Source organism: Aquarana catesbeiana, linkage group LG03 (assembly GCF_042186555.1).
Source record: "Aquarana catesbeiana isolate 2022-GZ linkage group LG03, ASM4218655v1, whole genome shotgun sequence".
Taxonomy (NCBI): Eukaryota; Metazoa; Chordata; class Amphibia; order Anura; family Ranidae; genus Aquarana; species Aquarana catesbeiana.
In genome coordinates this window covers 184,204,393-184,231,890 of record NC_133326.1, presented here as the reverse complement: position 1 = coordinate 184,231,890, position 27,498 = coordinate 184,204,393, and the positions used below count along the sequence as shown (strand labels likewise).

The 27,498-nt window shown below is 42.0% G+C and overlaps 1 protein-coding gene and 1 long non-coding RNA gene across 3 annotated transcripts in view; one reads left to right on the top strand and one right to left on the bottom strand.

Moving 5' to 3' along the window:
- PTPN12 (protein tyrosine phosphatase non-receptor type 12) overlaps positions 1 to 27,498 on the top strand; it is a 121,675-nt gene that overhangs the window by 44,098 nt on the left and 50,079 nt on the right. For both annotated transcript variants that reach the window (XM_073619592.1, XM_073619593.1), the window contains exons 4-7: positions 171 to 266; positions 3,723 to 3,761; positions 7,393 to 7,464; positions 17,090 to 17,149. In XM_073619592.1, coding sequence (XP_073475693.1) covers positions 171 to 266; positions 3,723 to 3,761; positions 7,393 to 7,464; positions 17,090 to 17,149 — 267 coding nt within the window. The remainder of the gene's footprint in view (positions 1 to 170; positions 267 to 3,722; positions 3,762 to 7,392; positions 7,465 to 17,089; positions 17,150 to 27,498) is intronic.
- The window catches only part of LOC141131845 (uncharacterized), a 67,754-nt gene continuing 64,978 nt past the window's right edge, over positions 24,723 to 27,498 (bottom strand). The window contains exons 2-3 of the long non-coding RNA XR_012242818.1: positions 26,158 to 26,223; positions 24,723 to 25,500 (exon numbers count right to left, since the gene is read on the bottom strand). This is a non-coding gene — a long non-coding RNA (uncharacterized lncRNA). The remainder of the gene's footprint in view (positions 25,501 to 26,157; positions 26,224 to 27,498) is intronic.

Sequence of the window (27,498 nt, the reverse complement as noted above, 5' to 3'; positions counted from 1 at the left end):
ATATTTATCTTGCGAGTGGCTAGCTTTTTAACTATTTTAATTTAAAATAGAATATACTGCATGAGCATGGATTATATTTTAATGCTACATTTTTCATGTTCCAAATGTTTTTCTTTTAACTGTGTTTTGAGACTGAAATGAAATATGATTTGTAATTTTTTTTTTTCTAGGGTGTGTATGGGCCTAAAGCATATATAGCAACCCAGGGACCACTAGCCAATACTGTTGTAGATTTCTGGAGAATGATCTGGGAGTACGGCGTTGGAGTAAGTCTGTCTGCTTAGCTGTTTTATTTCGCCTAATGAAAAAAAAATCAACTTTGGGGCAGAGTAGGCTGATTACCAATCTCGACCACATTTAAATACGGGCCAAGTTGACACTAGCTCATACGTGTAATGCAAGTTTTGTGAAGGAAAGTGTGATGCATTGTCTTTAAAATTCAGTTTTACTTAACTTAGTGCATTCACATGCAGTGGCTAAAAATGCAGACATGCTGCGTTGACGCAACACATACCACTATACACATATGGTGTGTATGTGTACAGGGCACATGAACAATTGTATCTTAATTGTACAGGATATAGGCTTAAAAATTGTATTTCCTGGGTTATAGGCTGGTACCTTCAGGTGATTACAGCCTAGCAAAGCTTTTTAAGGACACTCTCCGAGTGTTCCCCTATAGCCCTACCCCTCTCTGTGGGTCCTCAGTTTTTTGCTAGTTTTAGTAAGGTAATAACGTTTCTCCCATATGGAGAAATCCATACTTGGCTTAACTAGTTTTTTATTTTACTTCAGATTCTTCAATCAATTCTTCACTCTGTTAATACAAACAGAAACCGTGCATCTGCATCAGCATTGCTTGGTAAAACCTTTGAGAGCCATACCTGGACTCATGCTGGGGGGGGGGTCTGGTCTTTTGCTTTGAGCACTGAATCCTGTTTTGACACTCACCTCAGCACTTTGTGCAACGTGTGTAGTTAGCCACAGATTGCTATACAGGCCCAAGGCTGTGTTTTCATCTCTATGGAACACATGATCAGGGTGTAATTGAACAACGCCACGGCTATGTCCTACATCAAACACCAAGGAGGCACAGCACCAGGAGTCTTGTATCAAAATGGCTGATTTCTGTTCATGTGCAGAAGCTTGTGGCTTAAAGCCTGGTTAGATGCAGCTGCTTGTGAAAGATGCCTCGCACAAATGCTCTTTAAAGGAGGTGTTCTCTTTGGTGGGGCACTTGACATATGCCACGGGAGGAAAGGTGGTTCTTCCACAGTGGAAGATTCCAAAATCCCCTTCAGGGGGCTTCTCCTGCCTCAAATGCAGAGCACCTCAGCGCAAGACTTGAAAACAATATCTGCCAGGTCTACCCCAAAGCCCTCTTCCAAATGAACAGACACCCTCCAGAGAGTGGGGGGGATGTCTGTTTTAGTTTGCTTTTCTCTAAGTCCCTGATGTGGGTTCAATCTTCAATCAAAGGTAGTCTTCCTATCCTGGGCCTAAATGCCTGAATAAAGTGTTTTCAAGTTGCAAAGTTCGGTATGGAATTCAGAGTCTGTTGTGTCTCTTAGATGAGGGGAATACTTGGCATCTGTCGAAGTTTAAGATGCCTATCAACATGTTCCCATTTACTTACCTCATCAGTGCTTTCTGCACTTCGGAGTAGGAGACAAAAATTTCAGATTTCCACCTTTCCATTTGACCTATGTTTTGCGCTCAGCATATAAACAAAGTTAATTGCACCCCTTCTTGCCCTTAAGAACTCGGGGCATTCAGGCCACAGATTATTTAGATGATTACCTTCTGAAGGACGCCTCTCCCTTCCAGCCATCTGTAAAAGTCCCCAGGACTGTTCAAATATTTAGGCATTCGGTTGGATAATCAACTTCCAAAAAACATCTGTTCATCCTTCCCTTTACCTGGAGTACATGAGTTTTATTCTAGACCTAACCCAATCAAGTTTTCAGAATACAAACTGGCTTCTTCTATCATGCTTGGGCCTTGAGATCAAGAAGCATTACTCTGAGATTCTCTGAGGTCTGGGCCTTAAGATGGCCTCCTAAGCTGTTGGGTTGGCACAATTCTACTCAAGGCCCCTTCAACACAACATCTTGGCATGGAACAAACACAAGGTCTCTCTTGACCTGCCTATGCTCCTATCCTATCAAGCAAGGAACTCCCTAGCTTGGTGGATTACCAGCCCAGTCTTTGAAAAATTGGGAAGTAATTTTAACTTGCCACTGAGAGCTGATAAGATGCCAGTCTCCCAGACCGGGAAGGAGCATTCCAATTGCTCACCGTTCAGGGAAGTCAAGCTCCCCATTTACATCTTGTAGCGCAGAGTGATAAAAAATGGTTCTGCAACACTGTAACCCTCTTCTTCAGGGCCTCATGAGCAGGGTGTAATGGGCCAATGCCACGGTTATGTCATACATCAATCGCCCCATCACCAAGGGGGCGCCAGGAATCCAATAGTTTTAAAGGAAGCAAGCCTAATTATCTCATGGATGGAAAAACTGTCCAGTGATCTCTTCTGTCCACATCCCTGGAGTGAACAATTGGAAGGAAGATTACTTCAGTCGTCACTGCCTATACCTAGGGGAATTAGCCTTTCACCCCAACATCTTCAATCTGATATTTCAAAGATGGTTGACTCAACGTCTTTATCCTAGCTTTCAGAACAAGTTATCTCTGTTCAAGGCCAGGACCACAGATCCTCTAGCTCTGGCATACTCTTATATTTCCTGGACTCCGTTCAGGCTAATCTATGCTTTTCCTTTGGTGAGAATGCCTTGACTGCTCCGCAGAACTGAGTAAGAGAAGAAATCGATGATTTTTCACCAAGCTGGCCCAGAAGAACCTGGTATGCACATATTCCAACTTCTGGGAGACTCCCCCTGGCCCCTTCAAAATGGACCAGACCTGTTGTCTCAAGGTCCCCCTTCCATCCTGCGCATCGGCATAGCTGTTGATGCCAAAGTCTTGAGGAACAGAGAGGGCTCCTACCAATTACATTAATGTGTGCTCACTGTAACAAAGCGTAGGAGTTTCCTCAACGGTTTGCTGACCAGATTTGTAAGGATTTTACTTGGCCCTCTGTTCATTCCTTTTCACAGTTCTCAAACCCGTGTCCTGTACTGTATGATTAAGATATGTTTGTGCCCTTCCAGTGAGCCTGCGTGGATCAGTGCAGTTCAACACACTTGGTGTGAGCGCACTTTCTTTAAATTCAAATTCGCACCTCATACCATGTTTGGCAAAAAACGTTACCTTTTTAAGCACGTATTTCACTTTTAAAAAAAAATAAGACTGCTAGCAGGTATAAAATGCAAGTACTTACAGGTGGTGCACATACCTGCAACAGCTTTTGCTGTCCCCTGTACAGTCAAATGCGAAGCTGACTGGGACAAAGCTCCAACGGGGTTGAATATGTGGACCATGCAGTCTAGTGCAGGGTCTACTTTAATATTGGCTATTTTTGTGAACATATTAGGTGGTTGATTTACCAAAGTAGTTGAGGGGACACAAACACGCACACACTATTTTTAAAATGTATTGGGTGACAATTCTCTACTTCCTTAGTAAATCAGTCTCATTATAGTATGTGGTACATGTTGCTAAGTGGAAATGCACACAAGTATTAGGAGCAGTGATTTTAACTGTTAAGTAATTCAGAACCAATTTCTTTTGCTAATGAGTTCCATTTTTATTTTTCAATGCAGATAATTGTCATGGCATGTCGTGAATTTGAAATGGGACGGGTATGTGCATGGTTTTTAGCATGAGCTGAATTGTATCTATTTTTAAATTTTATGCACTGTTTCTAAGATTTGGTCATGTCTGTTGTTCAACCAATATTATTTGGCTGCAAATGTAGAAAAAAAACACTTTAAGACTAAGAATTTGAGAAAGCTGATGCTTTTAAGGTTGAACTCCAGGGAAATGAAAACAATAACAACTTTCACTTGTTAAATTCTCCTCATTTTTTTCAGGGGGTACAAACTAAAGAGCACATTTACTTAACTTTCCCTTCCTATCCCTGCAGTCAGCACTCTCCTTCTGTCTGACACTGGTTTGTGGGTGGACTCTGTCCTCAATTACAATGAAGGATTACTGATCTTGTGCAGTACATGATGATGTCAGAGTGCAACCGTTGGGAGTGCCAAAGAGATGTAACTCGGGGGATTGGTTTTATAGAAAGGAGAAGCCTGTGGGAGGGAAGGATAATGTAAGTAAATGTGGCAGTATTGCCTCCTGTATTCCCAGCTCTCTGAAAAGTGATCTGCCGCTGATCACTTTTCATGGGGTGATAAATAATATTTTTAAATGAGCCTTACAGTGTGTGCCTCAGTTGCAAGGCTAACTTTTTACTTTAGCTGGAGGTCAGCTTGAGGACCTAATTGTGTATTTAATGGTTATATTTTCTGTAGACATGTGCTGTTTGGAAGAATATGAAAAAAAAAGTGTATTTTCCAGTACTGTTACTGTTGTGGACATTCCACCCAGCTCCTCCTTTTAATGGGTTTTGTCACCTGTTGGAGATAAATTTTAGAGCTTAAAAGTATGGGGAAAAAAAAAATCCCATAATCGTACTTACCTAGGTGGATGCAGTATCGGACCGATGCTGCATCTTCTTCCCCTGCCGCCTCTTCACTGAGACTTGAGCCATCGAACATCGTCGATGGCTCGGTTCTCACAGCTCCCCGGGCAGAGAGCTGCTGCCTGCCTGTCAGTCAGCAGCTCGCCACTCTGACCCCCCCCCCCCCCCAAAGCACCCAAGCACACTGGAGTGCTAAGCTGTGGAGGGGCGGGGGTGCAGCCATCTCAGTCTCTCAGTGGCTCGTTGAGAGAGGCATCAGTCTAGGCCAGTGTTTGTCAACCCTTTTGCCCCCGGTCGGGGCACCCTTAAAAAGTATTTTCGGTCTTAAGGCACTCCAATTCAAGGCTTGGTTCACGTTAATGTGTGCCGGGGAACACGCACAAAATCACGCTTGTTCCTGACGCACACTAACGCTCTGCTCTTTAGGGGTGCCATTCTTAATGGTACCCTATACATTAGAAAAAATGGGGTGATTTTGGTGCAGTGCAATTTTAAAAAAAAAGGTCGGGGACTTCTTTACCTGCATTTTTGTGGGTAGGGAAACCCATTGAAACCCTACAAAAGCAATTCTGATGGTACAGGAATGGGGTGGCAGATAATATATATAGATATAGACACACACGTGCACTCCTGTGACCCAAAGAAGAAGCTCAGGCAGGACTTCTTTAAGGATGGGAGTTAGATGATGGACAACACCTGTCTATTGTCAGCAAGTGTGTTGCACCTAGGGCTGTCCATTCACTTAATTTCCTAGAGCGCACAGCAAAACACAAATTTTTGTGTGTTTTGTCAAACCTTTAGGAAGCACTCAGGCAGGGTGGATTTGGCTTAAATCGCTAATAAAAAGGCTTGATTTAAATCAACTCGACTTTGAAATTGTAATTTTTAAAGGGCAACTGTCATCTCTGTCCCACAGCGGTTCCTCTTTCTCTGACCCGCTGTTTACTCACTGACAGTCCCATTCACTTTAATGGGGCGGCTTGTGATGCAGCAGTGACTCAGCAAGGTGAGGGACATGGCAGCAGCAGGTGAGTGGATGCCCGCTAACAGGCGCTGCCACAATGGATGTGAAATGACAGGTGCTCTTTAAATGTAAGCACTTATTCTTGCTGGTAGTTGGAATCTTTAATATTTGCAAACAAAATGAAAATTTCCCATTTAGAGTAAGCTGTCAGGTTATTAAAAACGCGATATCAGAACCGATTTAATAGTACAGTTTGTAGTGTACGTAGATTTGCAAAACAATGGTATAAAGGAATATTCCTGAACTTTGATTTAACTCGTGGTTACTGTGAAATTGTGTGAATGCATCAATGCAGTGCATGTTATCTCAGCTTGCAGAGCTTGGATTCATTGAATGAGTTTGCCAAAAAATGTAAATATTGCAGAATATACAGCCTCATGCTACATAACTAAGCTCCATTTCATTCTGAATAAACTAAATTTATTTATCTTTAAATAGAAAACTATCTTTGGATAGCTTTTTACTTAAAGTATTTAATTTAAAATAAATTTGATAAAAATAAAAAAATCTAATTTAAATCGAATTAAAAAAATATCATTGATTTTTTATCCACCCTGTGCTCAGGTATGAATGCAGCCTGGTGGCCTAGCTGTTGGAACTCAAGTCCTGAGAGTTTAGGATCTCTGAGTCTGTTCTTACGCTGCTTAAAGCTAGGTAATGGAGCTCTTGAAAGGTTTATCAATATGTACTTGTAAGCTGTATTTCACATGGTATAGAAGTTACACTAGACGATATCCTGTCCTTCCTCCAATCAGGGCTGGAACAACATTTGGCCTTGAGCACCCTGAAGGGTCAAGTCTTGGCATCATTGGTCAATCTTTTTCAGAGACTGCTAGCAATTCATTCAAGGTCTTTGTTCAGTGGGTGGTTCACGTTGCTCCCCCCTGTTTATAAACCCGTCTCACCTTGGGATCTTAATTTGGTCCTTTTGGCTTTAGAGAAGCCTCTTTTGGCCTATTTGAGAGATTCCCTTTGTTGATCTTACTTGTGATGGCCATAAGAAAAACTAACTTGCATCAGTGAGATGGATCTAAGATTTGGTAGCCTTATCCTGGAAAGAACCCTTCCTTGTTCTTCAGGACGTGCGATCCTTCTCCATGATGGAGAAGAGAACGCAGCTGCCGATGCCCGCCTGGGGGCGGGGGCTGGGTGTTGGTGTTTTTTCCACCCCCTACCCCAAAAAAAACCACCAGCCGCCACTGATTCTGACAGGGGGATGGCCAGAACACTCCGATCAGCTTTCTGCCATTGCCTGAGAGCACTCATTAGGAGTCGGTTGGCTGCTAGTTTTCCAGCATGCTTCTGTTGAACCGACTGACATACACACTGGCTGAATGTCGTGTGTTTTTTTTTTTTTTTTTGTTTTGTTTTTTTTAACCGGCCAATGTCTCCCCACATTTGGCCCATGTGTACCAGGCTTAAATTAAAAATCCTTATCTTTTGAATTAAGGGGCTAGTAGTATGAAGCTTCATATTGTGGTATATAAAATGTTGGTGGTTTTTTAAAAAAAATGTATACCTTGTAAACAAAATATCTTCCTGGCTTATTAAGTTATCACTTTGGATTTAATATATTTCACAAGCACTGGTGGTGCTGGTGTTTATGGAACACAAGAAAAGTTCCCATAGTGATATCCTGCTTTTTATAGAAGCACTTTCTTGTCAAGAGAATTGCATTGACTTTAAAAGCCGGTTGCCACTTCAAATCTGTGTAGAAGCTATATTTGTACAGGTATACCCACACGTACATTTTTAATTTGTTTTGCAGAAGAAATGTGAGCGATATTATCCCAACTTTGGAGAGCAGCCTTTAAGTTTTGGACCATTTCATATTTCATGTGTAAGTATTAACTTAAGAGTGTTTATTAAAAAGCTAATCATTACCTTCCCTTTTCTTTTTCATACATCATGGGACACAGAGGCTAATACTCATTACCTACTGGGTTATACGCCATCTCTAGGTGAATGGACACTGGTAGACAAAGTCTTAGACAGGAAGTGATCCCCTATATAACCCTTCCCATACAGGAATTACATCAGTTTTTTACCAATGTCTGCAAGGTGGATGGGCATGTTTGTTTTGAGCTCTGAGCTCCAGGTCTCTAGTCCCAAAAACTGTTCTTTAAATGAATCAAGGAATTGACCAATCTGATCCATTTGACACAGGCTCTATATGCTTAGATAAATGGTACCCGAGCCTCACAAAGATGACACCAGATCCTGCAAGATTTTGCCTGTAATGTGACCTCCAGGAGTTGGACACTGCAAAGTGTAATCCTGGACACCACAGCGCTAAGGCATTCCTGCTGGGTGCTGTACAGGTCCAAGGGAGTGGACCCTAAACATGAAAAGGGTACCCAGTCCTTGAAGGTCCTCAAGTGACAGGATATGTGAACTATGTGTCACCGGCGCAAAATAATACAAAAAAATAAGTGATTATATATGTGTGTTTTGGATAGCGGATCTGCTGCGGTCTTGGGTTCCCCACCAAGAGTATGGGGTAAGCAAGAATTACAGTATAAGAGATAACTGCGCTGACCCTAAAAAAATGTGTCTTACCACGTATCTCAAACAGTGAATATATATTCAATGATCCATCATTAATCTTAACCATAAATTATAACAGGTGCATGGTATACTAATATAGGGAAAATTACATAAGTGAAACAAATGGTAGTGGTGTATTAAGCATAGAAAAGTCCAGTATTTCTCTTCAGAATATAGGGAAAATTACATAAGTGAAATGAATAATAGTAGTGTATTAAAGAAAAGTCCCAGTTTTTCTCTTCAGAAAATGGGTATCCAGATCCCATGTGCACAGATCTGCATCTGTAATTGAAGGAATATGCACCAATCTGTTAATTCTACACCACCACCTTCTAGAATGAACACTCACCAAAAACAAATTTAAAAAGCTCCTTGGTTTATGCCTGGGTTAACCACTGCACTCATGAAACTATGACTGGGGATTTCCAAACTATATGCCAGTAATCACTTCATACTTATCCATATTAGGTGATCTCGGGATTTCAAAAAAAGCGAACGGCCATCATTGCGCAACATGTGTAAAATGTATTTCATCAATAAAAATAGTATAAGAATTTTGCACTCACCAATGAGGTGCCTTTAGACCAGCACTGGGTTTTTCCTGCAATACTTTTAGGGTTGGTTAGGCGCCGTTCCATCTATAGATGCCGGTGTGCGCTCCAAGCTTCGGTATGGTGCGGGTTAGGACAGGAAATTATGTCAGCGTTTCACATCCAATCGTGCATCTTCAGGAAGCTGGAGCTGCCATCTTAATTTAGGCATTTATGCCCTTACTGCTGATTGTTTGGCCTATCAAATTGCAGTGGAACCGGAAGTGCATTTACTGCTATTTTAATTACTGGTGTTCTATGCCCTTTCCTTGGTCTAATGGTTTTCCCTTTTCCCCATACCTCCTTTTCCTACAAAAACAGAACTTGGTGCCTCCAACGCTCATCTATTTCTATTTTATATTGTTCTACAATAAATGTATAGTTACCCCAAAGGGATCGATGGAAGGACCTTATAATCTTGGCATATATATTATACTTTATAAAACATTAAAACTTTAATCAACCTTAATACAACTACCAAAACCTCTTTTGATTTATTTCATTAGTTTCTATTACGTATGCTACCAATATAAAAATATATAAAATATATCTTAATCAACCTAATCTAAAGTAATATTACTCAAAATACATAAATGAAAATAACAATTTTAAAATAACTGTAAAAATAATAAAATAAAACTACAAAAAAAAAAATAATAAACACTGGAACGACTTTTGTTTGTTTAATACACAACACTACTATCGTTTATTTTTATTTTACTTTTGTAATTTTCCCTATATTCTGAAGAGAAATACTGTGACTTTTCTTTGCTTAATACACTACTACTATTTGTTTCACTTATGTAATTTTCCCCATATTAGTATACCCATGCACCTGTTTATAATTTATGGTTAATATTAATTAATGGATCATTGAAGAATATATATTCACTGTTTGAGATATGTGGTAAGACATATTATTTTTTAGGGTCAGTGCAGTTATCTCAAGTGACAGGAACCCGCCGCGTTGGGTGAAGATTGGGCTCTTAGTTTTACTAAGCTGCCCTGCACCTAGACGGGTAAGTGAAACCCCCTTATTTACTTATTGTGGGTTGTCCCAGTGATTGTAACAATCAGTCAAGCTAGCTGGGGCTGGACACCTGTGTGCGGTAACCATACGGGTGTGTTTTGGGCTAGCTGTGGGTGTTTGCAAAGTGTACCTTTTTTTTTTTTTGCTTATGTCTGGCTGTTTTTTACCTGTATGACGGCGCACAATGGTGCGCCATTTCACCTCTTGGTTCACCACGGCGCACGTGCATTCGCAAGAGCGCTGCTGTGCTCAGCAGTTTGTTCGTTTGGCGGCCATGGCGCTCGAGGCTTTGCCATAGGCGTTATGCGCACACAAAGTCAGGCATGCGCTGTAGCCTAATCTGGGCACACAAAGATTTGCGTCATATGCGAATACAGCAGCGCCCGTTTGCCGGGACCGCACGCATGCGCAGATGTCCCGGCGTTGATACTACACCCAGGTACTCTTTGTGGCTTGTAAATGTCTTCAAAAAAGAGGAGCGAGACTAACACTAGTAGCTCCTGACGAACCTAGTCATAGCCCTAGGGATGTATTCCCTGAAAGATCAGAGGCTTCCGGGCAATCTGCGCTTATCTGGTATGGTGCCTACAGTCAACGCTGCTTCTTCACCCTTTATCACAATAAATGAAAAAACACAATATTCTTTTTGCTTTAATAAATATCACCAACCCCCCCCCCCCCCCTTCTAAGCGTATATTGATTGGTTTGTGCAGAAGTTACAGCGTCTACAAAATAGGGGATAGATTTGGTGTTTTTTTTTTTTTTTTTTTTACTAGTAATGGCGGCGATCTGTGATTTTTATCAGGACTGTGACATTGCGGCGGACAGATCGGACACTTTTGACGCTTGGGACCATTGACATTTATACAGCGATCAGAGCTAAAAATAGCCACTGATTACTGTATAAATGTCACTGACAGGGAAGGGGTTAACACTAGGGGGCGATCAAGGGGTTAACTGTGTTCTAACTGGGGGGGTGGGACTGACTAGGGGAGGAGACCGATCGGTTGTTCATTCTTAGTATGAACACACGATCTATCGCCTCTCCCCTGAGAGAACCGAGATTTGTGTTTATACACACACACACATCCCCGTTCTCCTTCTGTCACGAGCGATCGCAGGTGCCTGCCGGGCACACACATCGGCTCCGGGGACAAGCGGCAGGCGTGTGCGCCTGCTGTGAAGTCTTAAAGGAGCGACGTACACCTATGGCCATTTTGCGCAGCCGTGCCAACCTCCTCCAGTATAACGGTGGCGGCTGGTTGGCTAGCGGTTAAGTGGAGCATGCCAGCTGTAGATGCAGCAATCTCTTCCTTAAACAAGAACTTAATTTTTCCGGTGGATAATGCACAGGGCTTGAAAGACCCTGTTGACAAACTGGAGTCATTATTAAAGGCTTCCTTTTCTTTGGCCAATTCAGCTATTCAGCCAGCTGTTGCAGCAGTTGGTATCTGCTAGTCCGTAAAGGATCAGGGCAGACGGCCTGACAAAGCCTAACCAGGTTGATGATCTTGCTGAAAAAAGACAGATATTCCTCGAGCACTGTGTTTTGCTGTTGATGATTTAAAGGATTTAATACAGCAGGTTTCTCGTTCGGCTCTCTTGTCTGTACATATGCGCAGACTTTTGTGGCTTAAGAACTGGTCAGCCGAGCTTCCTTGTAAGAAGTTATTGGCAGGTTTCCCCTTTCGTGGGGAATGTTTGGTGATGATTTGGACAAATATATCCAAAAGATTTCTGGAGGGAAGAGCTCTCTACTTCTTGTATAGAGAAGCACCAGGCGTCCCCCATTAGAAAACACGGGGGGTTCCCCCCCAGGTATCTGAGATCCAGCGTTCCCTCGGATCCTCCAAAATCAAACTGACTGTTTCAGGCACTACATAATTTAGTGCATCAAGGAGTTATTGTACAGGTTCCTGTATCCGAAAGGGGCGCGGAGTTTTAATATTGTTTACGGTTCAAAAACCGAACTGGGACACAAGGCCCATTTTGGATCTAAGATCCCTTAACCAGTATCTACTAATCCATTCCTTTCGGATGGCGTCCGTCCACTCAGTTGTAGCCTCGCTCCAGATGGGAGACTTTCTAGCCTCTATCGATATAAAGGATGCGTGTTTACACATACCTAGCTTTCAGCCTCATCACAGGTTCCTGCGATTTTCAGTTTGTGGCTCTGCTCTTTGGGCTTGCCACAGCTCCCCGGGTTTTCACAAAGTTCCTAGCACCAGTACTGAGTCTTTTCAGGGCCCAAGGGATCTTGGTGCTCGGGTATCTGGACGACCTCCTTAGAGATCATGCACTACAGGCTCTAGAACAGAGCATAACCTGCACAGTGCGGTATTTGGACAGCTTAGGCTGGGTCATAAATACTGTAAAGTCAGCCTTGAGACCAGTTCAAAGTCTGAAGTATTTAGGTCTGATCCTAGATACGGTCCAAGCAAGGGTATTTTTGCCGGCCGTAAGGATCTGTGCCCTAAAGGATCAGATGCGTCAGTTAAGGGGCACTAGACAACCCTCCATTCGGCTCTGTAAGGAAGGATGGTGTCATCTTTCTTGGCAGTGCCCTATGCCCAGTTCCATTCCAGGCCTAAACAAGACATTGTGTTGGCTTGGATTATTCAATGTTCTTATCTCCTCAGGCACGCTTAAGCCTAAACTGATGGTTACAGGATCAGAACCTGCGAAAGGGAAGATCCTTCCTCCCGGTAACTTGGAGAGTACTGACCACAGATGCCAGTCTCTTAGGCTGGGGAGCGACCCTAGAGGGGCTCACAGCTCAGGGGAAATGGTCAAGGACAGAACAGATCCGGCCCATCAACGTCCTGGAGTTACAGGCAGTACATCTGGCCCTACAGGCCTGGATGGTGGAGCTTCAGGACTGCCCTATCAGGGTTCATTCCGACAATGGCACTGCAGTGGCCTATATAAACCACCAAGGCGGTACCGGGAGTTGTTCAGCTCTAAAGGAGGTGAACCACATACTAGCCTGGGCAGAGGGACATGTGCCGATTCTATCTGCAGTCCTTATCCCGGGAGTAGAGAACTGGAAGGCGGATTATCTCAGCTGCCAGCAGATCTGCCTGGGGGGAAGGTCCCTACACCCGAAGGTGTTCCAGGAAATTTGCCAGTGCTGGGCATGGTCAGATGGCGATCTATTAGTGTCCAGGTTCAACAAGAAGCTACATCAGTTTGTGTCCTGAACAAGAGATCCCCTGGCAATCCGAGCAGATGCTCTGGTAGTCCCATGGAGCCAGTACTCCCTGGTTTATGCTTTCCACCCGATTTTCTCTCCTTCCACATTTGTTGTGCAGGATTTGCAGACAGGGGGTTCCAGTCATTCAGGTGACAACAGGCTGGCCCAGAAGGCCCTGCTTCCCGGAGATTGTGAGTGGCAATTGATGGGCCATGGAGGCTTCCGCACCACCCCGATCTACTGTCTCGAGGTCCTATATTCCACTGCAATTTACAGTCTCTAAATTTGATGGCATGGCTATTGAAGCCAGGGTGCTGAAGGATCATGGCATCTCGGGACTGGTGTCTACCCTAGTGAATGCTAGGAAAGCGGTCACTAGGAAGATCCATTATAAAGTTTGGAAAACTTGTATTGCTTTTGTGTAAAGCAAGAAGATGGCATCCTTGGAAATAGGTGATTGGGAGAATTCTCTTTTTCTACAGTCGGCTGTCGAAATCAGATTGGCCTTGAGTACAATCAGATTTCGGCTCTGTCAGTATTCTTCTAAAAGCCTTTAGCCTCCCATTTGCTGGTCCGAATCTTTATGCAGGGGGCAACTTGTTTGCTTCCCCCCATTAGGTCACCTATGTGTCCTTGGGACTTAGAACTTCCATTAGTCTTGCTGTCATGTAAGCTAGCCTTCCTGATGGCATTACCTCGGCTAGAAGGGCGTCCGAATTGGCGGCCCTGTAGGGAACCATTCCTAATTCTTCACCACGACGTGGTGTTTTTTGTTTTGCCAGATAGACCCAAGAAGGGGCAGGCAGCTTCCATTGCCAATTGAGTCCGCCAGTTGGTCATTCAGGCCTATGGTCTGAAAATTAAGGCTCCTCTCTTCAGGGTGAGGGCTCATTCTACCAGGGGTGTAGGAACCTCCTGGGCTTTTCGCCATCAGGTATCTGTGGCTCAGATTTGTAAGGCTGCTACCTGGTCTTCGGTGCATAGGTTCACAAGATTTTATCAGGTAGATGTTGGAGCAGCCGAAGATTCGGCTTCCGGTCGTAGTGTACTACAGACTGCCGTTTAACTGCTTCAGCCCTGGAAGGATTTGCCCCTTAATGGCCAGGCAATTTTTGAGATACGGCACTGCGTTACTTTAGCTGACAGTTATGTGATCGTGCAACGCTGTACCCAAATAAAATTGATGTGGTTTTTTTCCCCCACAAATAGATTTAGTTTGGTATTTGATCACCTATATAGTTTTTAATTTTTGCGCTATAAACAAAAAAAATGATCATTTTGGGGGAAAAAATTTTTTTTTTTTTAATTCTCTGCTATAAAACTCACCCAATAAAAAATGTTAAAAAAAATAAAATTTCTTCAATTTAGTCTAATTTGTATTCTGCTACATGCGCAAAAGTTATAGCGTCTATAAAAAGGGGATATATTCATGGCATTTTTATTTATTTTTTTACTTGTAATGGCGGTGATCAGCGATTTTTTTTTTTTTTTTTTTTTTTTTCTCAGTACTAAGACATTGCAGCCGCGACAGATCGGACACCTGACATTTTTGACACTTTTTTTGGGGAGCCAGTGACATTATTACAGTGATCAGTGCTAAAAATATGCACTGAAATTGTACTAATAATACCGGAAGGGAAGGGCTTAACTGTGTTCCCTGTGTGTGTGTGTGTGTGTGTGTGTGTGTGTGTGTGTGTGTGTGTGGGCTGCCTGGGACAACACAAAGATCCGTCTTCCTGCATAGCAGAAAGACAGGATCTCTGTATGATTCTCTGTCAGAACGGAGATCTGCCTTGTTTACTAACTATCGCATGGGGCCGGCAGACATCAAGTCTGCCGGACTCACTGATTAGCTTCCCTGCTGGCCAAACGGCGCACGCGCGTCCATAGATCACCATGTGCGAGCCGGCATACCGGTATGACAATTCACGCAGCTGAGCCAACCTGCCACAGTATAACTCGGCAAATGGTTAAAGTCTGATGGCTATTTTTTGTTTGGCAAAGTGTCTCCCTCCCCTCAAGGCTATTGCTCTGTAAGTAATGAATTAATAGCCTAACTGTGTCCCGTGAAGTATCATGTATGGTATGGTCCATGAGGTGGTGGTGGTGTTGGGGGGGGTGCTTGCTTGTCCCCTCCCTTTCCTGACGGGCTGTGTGCTCTGTTAAGGGTCTGGTATAGTTTTTGGGGGGGACTCCACGCTGTTTTATTGGCTTAAAGGGGTTCTCTTAAAATCCATTCCAGACCGAAGGCAAACCCACCGAGTGGTCACATATATGCGTGTGGCTGGTGTCAAGGAGTAAATGTGTTGTTTTTTTTTTTTTTTTTTTTTTTTTCCCATTTTGGCAAGGGTTCCCCTTCAAGATTCTCAGTGCACAAGCCGCACTGCAAGTCTGATTATTATGATCCGACCTTGTGATGCGACTTCTAGTAAAAAATAATGGGATCTCATAGGGAACCATTGATTTTTGGCCCTTGATGAGACTTAACACGGCTGTATCCAGCGTTAAGCCACGTTTAGTAGCTTTTACCAGACGTTTTTACAGCTCAAGAAAAAACCTATGCCACTTACAGCTCCTACAAGCCTGTATGTGCATGAGGCCATAGCATAACATGGAGAGGAGTTTTTAAGCTGTAAAAAAAAAAAAAATGCTTGACGCTCCTAAAAGCGGCTGTAAAAACACCCCGTGTGAATGGGGCCTAAGATTTATGGCTGTTTGTACATTGGTTTAGCAGCTGTCTATGGTGAGCAGTATTCTCACATTTCAAATAGGCAGCTATGAGGCTAAAGGAGTGCCTATGTACCTTCACATAACAAGAAGTACAATGCTATTTTTCCTGAGAAGTTTCAGACAAGATGTATATATTTTTTTCAGGGTGCTGCTTGGGCACAGCTAACCATTCCAAATGTTACCTATAACATGGCAAATACACACTTTTTTGAGTTCAGGTCCAAAATAAAAGCCCACGTTTTTTTAAACATACATTAACTCCTTGACACCAGCCACACGCACATGTGACCACTCGGTGGGTTTGCCTTAATGGTGAGCAGCTGCCTATATGCAGCCCTATTAAAACTACCCAACTGGTACGGTAAAGCTCTCGATGCATACTAGCGACCGAAAGCTTTCTGTGTGTGTGACTGCCAATCATGGCAGTCACATGAACAGAAACCCCAACCCGCCTCATGGCATCTGAAACCTCTTAAAGGGCCGGGAAGTGCCGCTGCCAAGGGGTTAAAGCGGAGGGCCACCCTGGAAAAAAAATGCCACCAAAATTCCTAAAAAAATAAAAAACATTTGGAAAAAAAAAAATGTTTTATACTTGCCTAAACCCTTGTTGCTAGGCAGTCTTCCTAATCTGCCTCTTCCTGTTCCACGGCGTGTTCTTCTTCTCCTCAGTGAGCAGCCCCGTTGTCTTCTGGGAACTGTGTGTGTTCCCAGAACACCACGGGGCCATTCACAGATCGCTGCGCCGCTCACGCTCGCTCAGGTACATAGGGTTATGCTGCCACCTACAGAAGAATCGAGTCACTGGAAATCAATTATTGAACAGGCAGTATTGGGCCTCCTTCACACTGATTGATTACCAGCATCTTCTCGCTTCCAGATTATTGCCTGTGTGAAGAAGGCCTAACCCCTCGCAACTCATCATGCTTCAGATTTTTGCTAGTGGGAGAATTGACATCTTTCCTCAGAGTATACCCATTTCACTGGACTATTTTTTTTCAGATCCTGCAAAGCCAAGAATACCTTGAGCTGGCATGTAATGTGACCTACAGGCTCTAATCTCTGCTTGGGTTTTTCTAGACACCAAGTTTACTGTGTAATTTAGCTACAGAGTATTTTGCATGTCCAGCGTCATAATGCACCTCTCTGCTGGAATCCAGTCCCAGAAGACTGCATGGTGTATCTGGCACATATAAAATTTTGTTTTTATGTCCAAAAGCAGTATAAACGCAGTGCTGTTTAAGACTGTCTAGTGCTCACTTTGTATAAACCTCTGTCGCCCGAACTAGTTGCTTCTTTGGGAATAAGTATGTCCTGTTTTCTGTAAATTTGTGTAAAATGTGCAATATGATTAACTCCAATTTTGCTTTTTATTTAGGAGGATGAACAATCAAGGAAAGATTACTTTGTAAGGACACTTCAGGTGGCATTCCAGAATGTAAGCTTTGTCGTAACAATCCTTTATCCATTTTCTGTGAAAGTTATTACATTTATATAGGGTGGTGTGTGTGTTTAATATAACGAAAGGTGAAACTTTGTTCTTATAACAGTGGAGAGGGATTAGAACACCTGTCAGGTTTTTAATGCTACATCTGCCCCATTGAGGAGATTCACTCTCTATTTGTTCTGTTTTCAATTATCAACGTGAGTGAAAGCAAATCCCACATTTGTAACTCAAACAAGAATAGAGGAGACCTCTTCCAATGGAACACTAGTTCTGATGACCCTGGTGACGACCAGGATTTCCCCTCACTTTGGAGGGATGTCCTCTGACTGTGTAGTTTAGCTACAGGACAGGAAGGTAAGGGAAATCTTCCAAAGGGGACACAGATGGCAAATAACTGTCAGGGGTTATAATCCTCTCTTACAAAATGTAAAAAAAAAAAATAGTTTAGCCTTTAGGGCTGGTTCATACTAGATGCAGTCCAGTGTGTTTTTTAATTTGCATAAAATATGCATACACAGCGTTTTCTATGTATTCCAATGGCCCCGAGTTCTCACCAGTGCAGTGCATTCCAGTACAGTCAAACTTTTTTTCTGTATGGAACGCCTCTGAAATATGACTAATCTCATCCAAGACTCACTGGAATGTCCTGAATTATGATGAAGGAAAAGAGGGGAAATAATGCACTGGAGCACATCAAAAGCACATGAAACGCACCAGAAGGCATCAAAAACATGCATGCAGAAACGCATCCTAAATGCAGAAACTGTGGCGTAAACTGGCCCTTAGTTCTACTTTAACTGCCTTCTTCCCAGATTTTTTTTTTTTTGCACACGTTAAAATGCACATTTAAGGCCTGAAGATTATTTAAAATCCCCAAACATTCAAAAGCATAGACCTGGAAGAATAAAAATGGTGGTAGTTGCAAATTTTTTGTCACACAACATTGGTGTACATTTATAAAATCCATATTTTCAGTTAAAAAAAAAAAAAAAAATTATGACACACAAACACAATATATTGCCCAATTTTATTGGTAATATGTCAGGCATGGAGTGACAAGTTCTCTTCAACCACTTTAGCCCCAGAAGATTTTACCCCCTTTCTGACCAGAGCACCTTTTACAATTTGGCACTGCGTGTCTTTAACTGACAATTGCGTGGTCGTTCGCTGTAACCAAACAAAATTTGCATCCTTTTTTCCCACAAATAGAACTTTCTTTTGGTGGTATTTGATCACCCCTGCGGTTTCTATTTTTTGCGCTATAAACAAAAAAAAAGCACAATTTTGAAAAAAACAATATTTACTTTTTGCTTTAATATCCCCCATTTAAAAAAAAAAAAAGACATTTCTTCATCAGTTTAGGCCAATATATATTCTTCTACATATTTTTAGTTATTTGTACATTTTTTTTTTTTTTTTTAATTAGTAATGGCGGTGATCTGCGATTTTTAGCGGCACTGCGACATTGCGAAGGACAGATCAGACTTGACTTTTTTTTTTTTTTTTGGCACCATTGGTATTTATACAGTGATCAGTGCTATAAAAATGCACTGATTACTGTTTAAATGTCACTAGCAGGGAAAGGGTTAACACTAGGGGGCAATTAAGGGGTTAATTGGGGTTAATTTTTTGGCACCATTGGTATTCATACAGTGATCAGTGCTATAAAAATGCACTGATTACTGTTTAAATGTCACTAGCAGGGAAAGGGTTAACACTAGGGGGCAATTAAGGGGTTAATTGTGTGTTCCTTCAGTGTGTTCTAACTGTATGGGGATAGGATTGACTAGGAGAGGAGACATAACTTTTTTCCTATTTAGTAGGAACAAACGATATGGCTCCTCTGCTCTGACAGCACAGGGATTTGTGTGTTTCTCGTGCACGTGATCGCGCATGGCCGGTGGCAAGCGGGCGCACCCTCTGGTGGCCGAAAAAGGGAAGGACGTACCCGTACAGGATTTCTCCCAGGGGAACCATTCTGCCACAGTATATCTGCGTGACATGGTTGGGAACCGGTTAATGAGATATCAGGGGTCTCTTGAACCCATTATGTCTCCCTTGCTCTCCCCTAAGCAAATCGAGCACAGATCAATATTGATTAGCTGCATCCCTGGGCCACTGCTGCCATGTATGTCAGCTGAAGAAGCCAGAGGTGATGCACTCCTATCCCCAATGACAAGTAACCACTGGCTGGATGTGCGGATACCTGCTTCCAGCTGTAGACAGCTCAGCTCCTTTCAGCCTGTCAATTGTACAGAAAAATAAAAAATAGAGGGCAATCAGCGCAAACTATACGTATTGACGGATGTAAGCTGAACACTAAAGGAATTCACCAACCTCAGTAACAATTAATAAACAAATAAGTGCAGCGCAAAAAAATCTAAAGAATGTGTATTTGATAAGTCCATATATTCAAACTTTAAATTCAATTCCTCTTGTCACAAGCAGGTAAGTCCCTTTTTATAACGCATCAGATGGGGTATGTTTAATCATGAGAGTGCACTTACCGGACAAGGTGGACCCCTTAATTACAGGGGGTCAGACAAGCCTGAATGAGCCACTGATGAACAGCTATGCTGGATCTCATCTGCAAGGAGCAATCTTCGGTTGTCCAGGGTAAAGTCAGTACCTTGAATGCAGGATGGAAAGCAGCAGTCCCCAAAGATAAAAAAAGGAAACTCTAATGCCGCGTACACACGGTCGGACTTTTCGTCTACAAAAGTCCGACAGCCTGTCCGACATACTTCCGACGTACCTTCGGCGGACTTGCGGCAGACTTTCTTACGAACGGACTTGCCTACACACGACCACACAAAAGTCCGACGGATTCGTACGTGATGACGTACACCGGACTAAAATAAGGAAGTTCATAGCCAGTAGCCAATAGCTGCCCTAGCATGGGTTTTTGTCCGTCGGACTAGCACACAGACGAGCGGATTTCGGGGTCCGTCGTACTTACGACGTAAAGATTTGAAGCATGTTTCAAATCTAAAGTCCGTCGGATTTGAGGCTAAAAAAGTCAGTTGAAAGTCCGGAGAAGCCCACACACGATCGGATTACCAGCCAGCTTTAGTCCGTCAGCGTCCGTTGGACTTTTGTAGACGAAAAGTCCGACCGTGTGTACGCGGCATAAGAGTGATCCGTATAAAATTCCTTCAATGTTTAATGGGTATAAACGAATTTCTATGTAAAAGCGCTCAGCGGCGCAGCAAATGATAGAAAACTCTCGTCAGATGGAGACAGTCTGTTCGTGTCCGAACAGCTGTAAGCATGAGATGGCAGCGGGTGACGTCGGCCGTGAAGCTCCGCCCCCGTACGCGGTGTTACGTCCACAAGGACTTCGTCAGCGAGGCTGGAGCTAACCTGTCACCCGGGGGATAGAAATACACGCTGGATGTCTACAGGGAGTGTCCGATTACCGGCTTACCCCCTGTAATTAAGGGGTCCACCTTGTCCGGTAAGCGCGCACTCATGATTAAACATACCCCATCTGATGCGTTATGAAAAGGGACTTGCCTGCTTGTGACAAGAGGAATTGAATTTAAAGTTTGAATATATGGACTTTTATCAAATACACATTCTTTAGATTTTTTTGCTCTGCACTTATTTGTTTAGTAATTAGTTGTACAGGCTTAATGGCTGTAGATAATCAGGACTCCTGGGATCCCAACTGCAGCACACAGCAATCCACAGGAGGACTCCTTTTTTTTTTCTCTGCTTGAATGAGGCCAACAGGGTGGCAAGAATAAGGGTGCACTGGAACTTTTAACTGGTCCCTGATGAAGTTCTCCCCCATGGGCCAGTTTGTGTAGTGTGAGTGCTCTGTTTTATAGCAGAAAGTAAAAAAAATGTTTTTTTTTTTGTTTTTGTGTTTTTTTTGCTTTTGTTTCTTTTTCAAAATTGTCCGCATTTTTTGGATTATAGCACATAACTTAAACGCAGAGATGATCAAATACCACCAAAAGAAAGCTCTATTTGTGGGAAAAAAATATTACATTGTCGCACGACCATGCACTTGTCAGTTAAAATAACGCAATGCCGTATTGCAAAAAATGGCCTGCTCATAAAGGAGGTAAATCTTCCAGAGGTAAAGTGGTTGAAGTGTGTGTTACCCCAACATTTCATATGCCTGACATGTGTTTTGCTGTACCATGTACTTGTATGAAAAAGTATCCCATTCTCCTTGTATTGCTTCCTTTGTGTGAAATCCCTGGTGTTCCTGCTATTCCCTCTGCTTTCCGATTAAAAACTGACCACACTAAGCAGGTGAACACATGGTCAGTTCTCTAGCTGTGCTGGGAACTCTGCCTGCTCTTCTCCAATGATCAGACTTGTCCTGACACACTATATAGACCATTTCTGTCCTGCAGTGAAAATTGCATTTATAAAATTTGTATCTTTTTTTAGTTCGTATTCCTCCTCCTTCTGTTCCAATTCCTATTAGGAATATTTCTCTGTTTCTTCATGCTTTGAATAAACTATTATGGCATTCCAAGGGGATTTTGAGATGTTAATTACTTCTACTACTGCTAGAAAGTGTTCTATATGCTAAAATAGCTTTCACTTTGGAATCGCTCTTGATATTTTTATTTTTAATTAATATATGTAATCTGATTATGTCTTACAAAATGGGATTAAATGTTGTTGCCAGATATTGTACTAGCCTGTGTTTCTAATGATATTACCAAATTATTTCAGCTTTTTGATTAAACCCTATATGTAGCAACATTTTGCCATCAGCACCTTTTTCTAGAGTTGTTGCCCTGGCATGTTTTTGATAATGGACTGTTAGAATAAATGTAATAATCCAAAATGACTAATAACATCTCTCCAAATGGTTCTAGTACAGAACACAGGCTGGATATTCATAGATCCTGGGTTATAGACTAATGCCTTCTTGCAGTTGGACACTGGCATATTCATATACCCCTATGCAAGTCTGTGAGACCTTTGTTTTTGCTAGTATACTTAGGTGAATGGACCTTTACTCACCTATGGTGTCGTTTTCTATGTGCGGCTAGTTTTCTTTTATTCTCCATTATTTTATTTTGAATTTTGTATTTTATTTTGTAACCTTTGTAATATCTTGGGAAACGTACCTGGACCCCATGCTGTGGGGATGGTCTGTAATATTACTTTGACTACTGGGTTGTGCAGGGGCACTTGCCTTAGTGTAGTTGGCTATACAGTTCTAGGGCCGTTGTCAATTCCTATGGTTTCCAGACCCTGGTACATAGTACTTAAACTTCAGCGATACAAGTCTCTGACCCCTTCCAAACATGGCAGACCTGCTGGCTTATGGCCCTCTGTTCTATCATACTGCTCAGTCACTGGCTTTTATCAACGTCTGTGAAAACCCAGGTCTTGAAGGACCGAGTAATCCCTATATTCCTACCTTACTGAAAGCCAGAAAAGCTACTTTGTGAAAAATGTACCACCTTGCTTCAAAATCCTTTTTCACCTGGTGTGAACAATCCCTGAGATTATTCAGTTTCTCACATTCTTACAATTTTGGTACTTGATCAGAATTTGACCCTTAAGTACTCGTTTATAGGACTGGTTTTGGCATTATCCAGAAAAAGTTGGCCTCACTGTCTCTTGTTAGAAACTTTCATTAGGAAACTCCCCCTGGAGTAGCCTTCGTGGTGGTTATGGCATCTGGTCGACATGTTTCAGAGTTGGCAGCTTTCTTTCAAAGAGCCCTTCCTGATTCATCGCAAGGATAATGTCATCCTGTTTTCTTGTTTCCAAGACCCACCTTTCTGCCTAAGGTGGCATTTCCCCTTCACCTCGGTGATGACAACGTCCTTGTTAACCGTGTGTGTGTGTGTAATGAAAAAAAAAAAAAAAAAATATATATATATATATATATATATATATATATATATTATCAGTTTGCAAGTGGTTTACCGGGGTTATGGCTGAACCCATAACTCCGTTAGTGGATGTGTATTATGGATGTATACCGCGGACATGTATTGGCGGGGTGGATGGATGTATACAGCAGACATGTATTGGCGGGGTGGATGGATGTGCACAGCGGAAATGTATTGGTGGGGTGGTTGGATGTGTACAGCGGACATGTATTGGCGGGGTGGATGGATGTATACAGCGGACATGTATTGGCGGGGTGGATGGATGTGTACAGCGGACATGTATTGGCGGGTTGGATGGATGTATACAGCGGACATGTATTGGCTGGATGGATGTATACAGCGGACATGTATTGGGGATAAAACACAGAGCTCTGTAGGGACCTGTGGAAGGAAAATAGAACTACATCTGTAGGGGCCCTATATATACACTCACACGTCAGGTAAACTTGGAGATGCCTTTAAACATAATTTACAGGCGTTATTTTTTAGCCCAAAAGCACCTCAGTGTGAAAGGGGTCTAAGGCTCCAACTCCCCATCATATCCTCACACACTATCGCCTCTCAATCTCTGGGTTACAAATAGATACTGTGTCCCACTCTGTGGCAATAAGTACGTGACATTCTGCGTCAATACAGATTTTGAAATTACACTGTGCGTGACGCCAGAGGGCATTGGTTTCCCTAACTCCTAATCGTTGTACCTCACACTCCATCAAAATGTGTAAGCCTCTCGCTGTCTGAGACAGTGACTGAGACACACACATACACACTCATTAGGAGTAATCACACACACAGTAAAGCCTGGTATACACGGTCCGATTGTTGGTCAACTGAGCGTCTGATTTTCATCAAAATGGCGTGTGGCAGGACCTTGTCTTGCATACGAACGTTACACAATTGTCATGCCACAAACACAAACGTAGTGACGTACTGCGAGGAATTTAAGCCCTTGAGCGCCACCCTTTGGGCCCCTTCTGCTATTTTTGTGTTTGAGCATTGATTCTGAGCATGCGTGCTTGTACTTTCGACTTTTGTGTGACAGATTTGTGTACTGACCATCAAAAAATCTGAGGTGGAGCCATTGTCCGCCTGAAAATTTACAAGCCTGTTATCCAACATTTGTTGGCCGAAAATTTGACAATTGTCAAAAGGAGTGTACCAATGGTAAGATTTTAGGACAACAGTCTCAGACAATCCCCTGCCAACAATCAAACCATGTGTACAAGGCTTTTGACACAGACACTGTCTGCCACTCACTCACTCTGTCATTTAACCTGATACACTATCAGAGACGATAAAGCTTTGACAATAAAACATGAAAGATAATTGCCTTCTATGCAGAGCTAGACCGGAATCAAACACCCCATGGTACATTTATAAATTTTATATATATATATATATATATATATATATATATATATATATATATATATATACATACATACATAAATTTGATATTTTACTAACCTTTTTAGGAATAAGTTATTTTTACTAGTCAAGGAATCCCTGATACCTCGGCTGGTTATCTCCTCCATAAACTGCTAACCTTATACTATAATAAGTGATTACAGCCAAACCCCCCCCCTAATAACCATACAGAATCAGTAAGGTGAAATACATTTTCTCTTTTCATTTTACAAACTATTTAAACAAACGGAAAATGGACTTCATTATAAAAGTACAAACAATTGCCAACCTGTCCTGGAAAGGGCGAAATAAACCCCCCATATTGTAAATGGGAGGAAAAAATTCCCTTTCGACCCCTGTATCTTCTAGGCGGTCAGACTTTTGTTTTGTTGTCCCTGGAAGGCTGCAACATTACTTTTGAGCAGGGTTAACAATGTCTTTGGCAGTTTATGGAAAAAGTCCAAGATGAAAGTCTCGTGTCCTCTTGGTCATAAGGAAACCCTTATGCCCTGTACACACGGTCGGACATTGATCGGACATTCCGATTCCATGGATTTTTTCAGACGGATGTTGGCTCAAACTTGTGTTGCATACACACGGTCGCACAAAGTTGTCGGAAAATCCGATCGTTCTGAACGCGGTGGCATAAAACAAGTACGTCGGGACTATAAACGGGGCAGTAGCCAATAGCTTTCGTCTCTTAATTTATTCTGAGCATGCGTGGCACTTTGTGTGTCAGATTTGTGTACACACGATCGGAATTTCTGACAACGGATTTTGTGGTCGGAAAATTTTAGAGCATGTTCTCAAACTTTGTGTGTCGGAAATTCCTATGAAAAATGTGTGATGGAGCCTACACACGGTCAGAATTTCCGACAACAAGGTCCTATCACACATTTTCCATCAGAAAATCCTATCGTGTGTACAGGGCATTGGATGAAAGTCCACTCCAATTCAGCCACCATCAGGAAATCATCTGCATCTGCCTCAGGCTCTCTTCTTGTCTGCCTCCTCCCATCTAGCGTGGTCATCTGCCTGCTCCCTCTCGATGCTCAGTACCTGAAAAGAGTAAGAGACAATGCAGATTATATGTTCCTTCCAACTGTGCCAAAAACATAGCTCACTGTTCACATTTCTCTATCTGCCCATTTCTAACTGCAAAACTATTGTAGGGTGCCCACTGTTGCCTTGAAACACTTTCACGGAAAGGCATTGACTGCCAACGTAACGAATAAACTTGCATGTCTCTCTGTGCCGTCCTAGGAAGAACACAGGCCTGCTGTTGTCCAGTCTTCACAGCATGGCACATTTATGCAAAGTGCCCCATTTTTGGTCAACAGACACTTAATGTGACTGAATCTATCCTTCCCAACCACTTGCTTCCACTTCTTAAAGGGGTTGTAAACCCTTGTGTTTTTTCACCTTAATGCATTCTATGCATTAAGGTGAAAACAGGTCTCCCTCAGTTGAGATTTTAGCGCAAATCCTGGCACGAGCCCCCAATGTTATGCTTTGCATCTATCTATTAAAGTTCTTGTGGTAAAACCAAGGAACCTTGGACTTCTGTAGTGTATCAATGCTTTACTAAACAGAAAAAAACTGCACCTACAACTGTAGGATGCACAGTACAACACAACTCATAGCTTACAAAAATATGCCTACAAATATACGCATGTACAATATGTATGCATTAAGTAAACTAAACAGGTACTCAACTTTGGGTCCAACTCAAAATGTCTCCAGTTATCCAGCTTCCGGCACCTGCTCAGTCATGATGATAATCTAAAATAAACATTTAATTTTGGTAAACGCGTTTCACATTGATATTTTGGTCTCTATGGAGCAGATGCACTCTGCATGTCTCCATCATCCTTCCAAATACACCTGTTCTCCAAACACGTTTCTTTCAAAGGCAAAAATCTCCTCCCCCTAACTCCTGCTTACATCACATTCTGCCGAGAATTTCCTGTCTCAGCTCCAAAACCTATCCAACTAGTTTATTTACATATCAATGGAGGGGAAGAGCCTCTGTAAGTGTATGCTCGTAAATATATCTAACTTCATATTATTGCAATAAATTCACTTTAGAAATGGCCATAACACACAACCACAGGAAGAAATTTTTACAACAAACATCTAGGACTAATGCTGCACCTTTTTAAAAAGAACAAAAAAATAACAGTACAACATGTTAAAATGTCAGGCAATCATTATTTCCAAATACATTTTATACGCCGTGATTGAATCTTTGTTTTATTCTTTGCATATGAATATCATTTAGACTAACAAAGGTTTAATGCAGTTAGTGGAAGGGAATGGTTGGATAAAGATATGGACTTTAAAGACACACGCATAGACTTTATGTAAAATGTTTTTAACTTTATCCGATTAAAATATAAACAAAGTATGTAAATACATATTAAAAAACACATGTAAATAAAGGACCTCATTGACTCTCCTACCACCTATAATACAAAGAATAGGATATATATATTATTAGTTAAATTTACAGTATCAATATAAATCCTAAATTGTTTGATACATAAGGTGGTTGAGTCGTGATGAAAAGTCGCTCATGGGGATCGCTCTACATGTTACGTGCATTGGTGTGCTTCTTGAAGAGCTTGAGTATCTAGTATATGTATATAAAAAAAACGTATAAACAGATCATATCATGCGGATATAACGTAAGTAAACAGGGAACTAGCCAATTTGGTAAGGCCCAGCAAAGCAAGTAGCCCCAAACAAGTGACAATCAAGGGGACAAGAATCAAAACCTGTCTGTGGGGAGATAATATAAATAGAGAGAGAACGAACACTAGAATAGCAGTCTGCATAGGGGTGTGTGTGTATGTATATACATATATATATTAGCCAATATATGTTAAAGGAAATACATACTTACAAAGCTAGGAAGGTTTAGAGTAACAAGGAGATTGGTAATGTACTGAGGGTCAAATAATTGTCCCAAAGATTCGATCATAAGTAATAGTAAATCTATAAAGAAAAGGATACATAGTAACAGCATACACATACATAAATATATGCTACTACGTG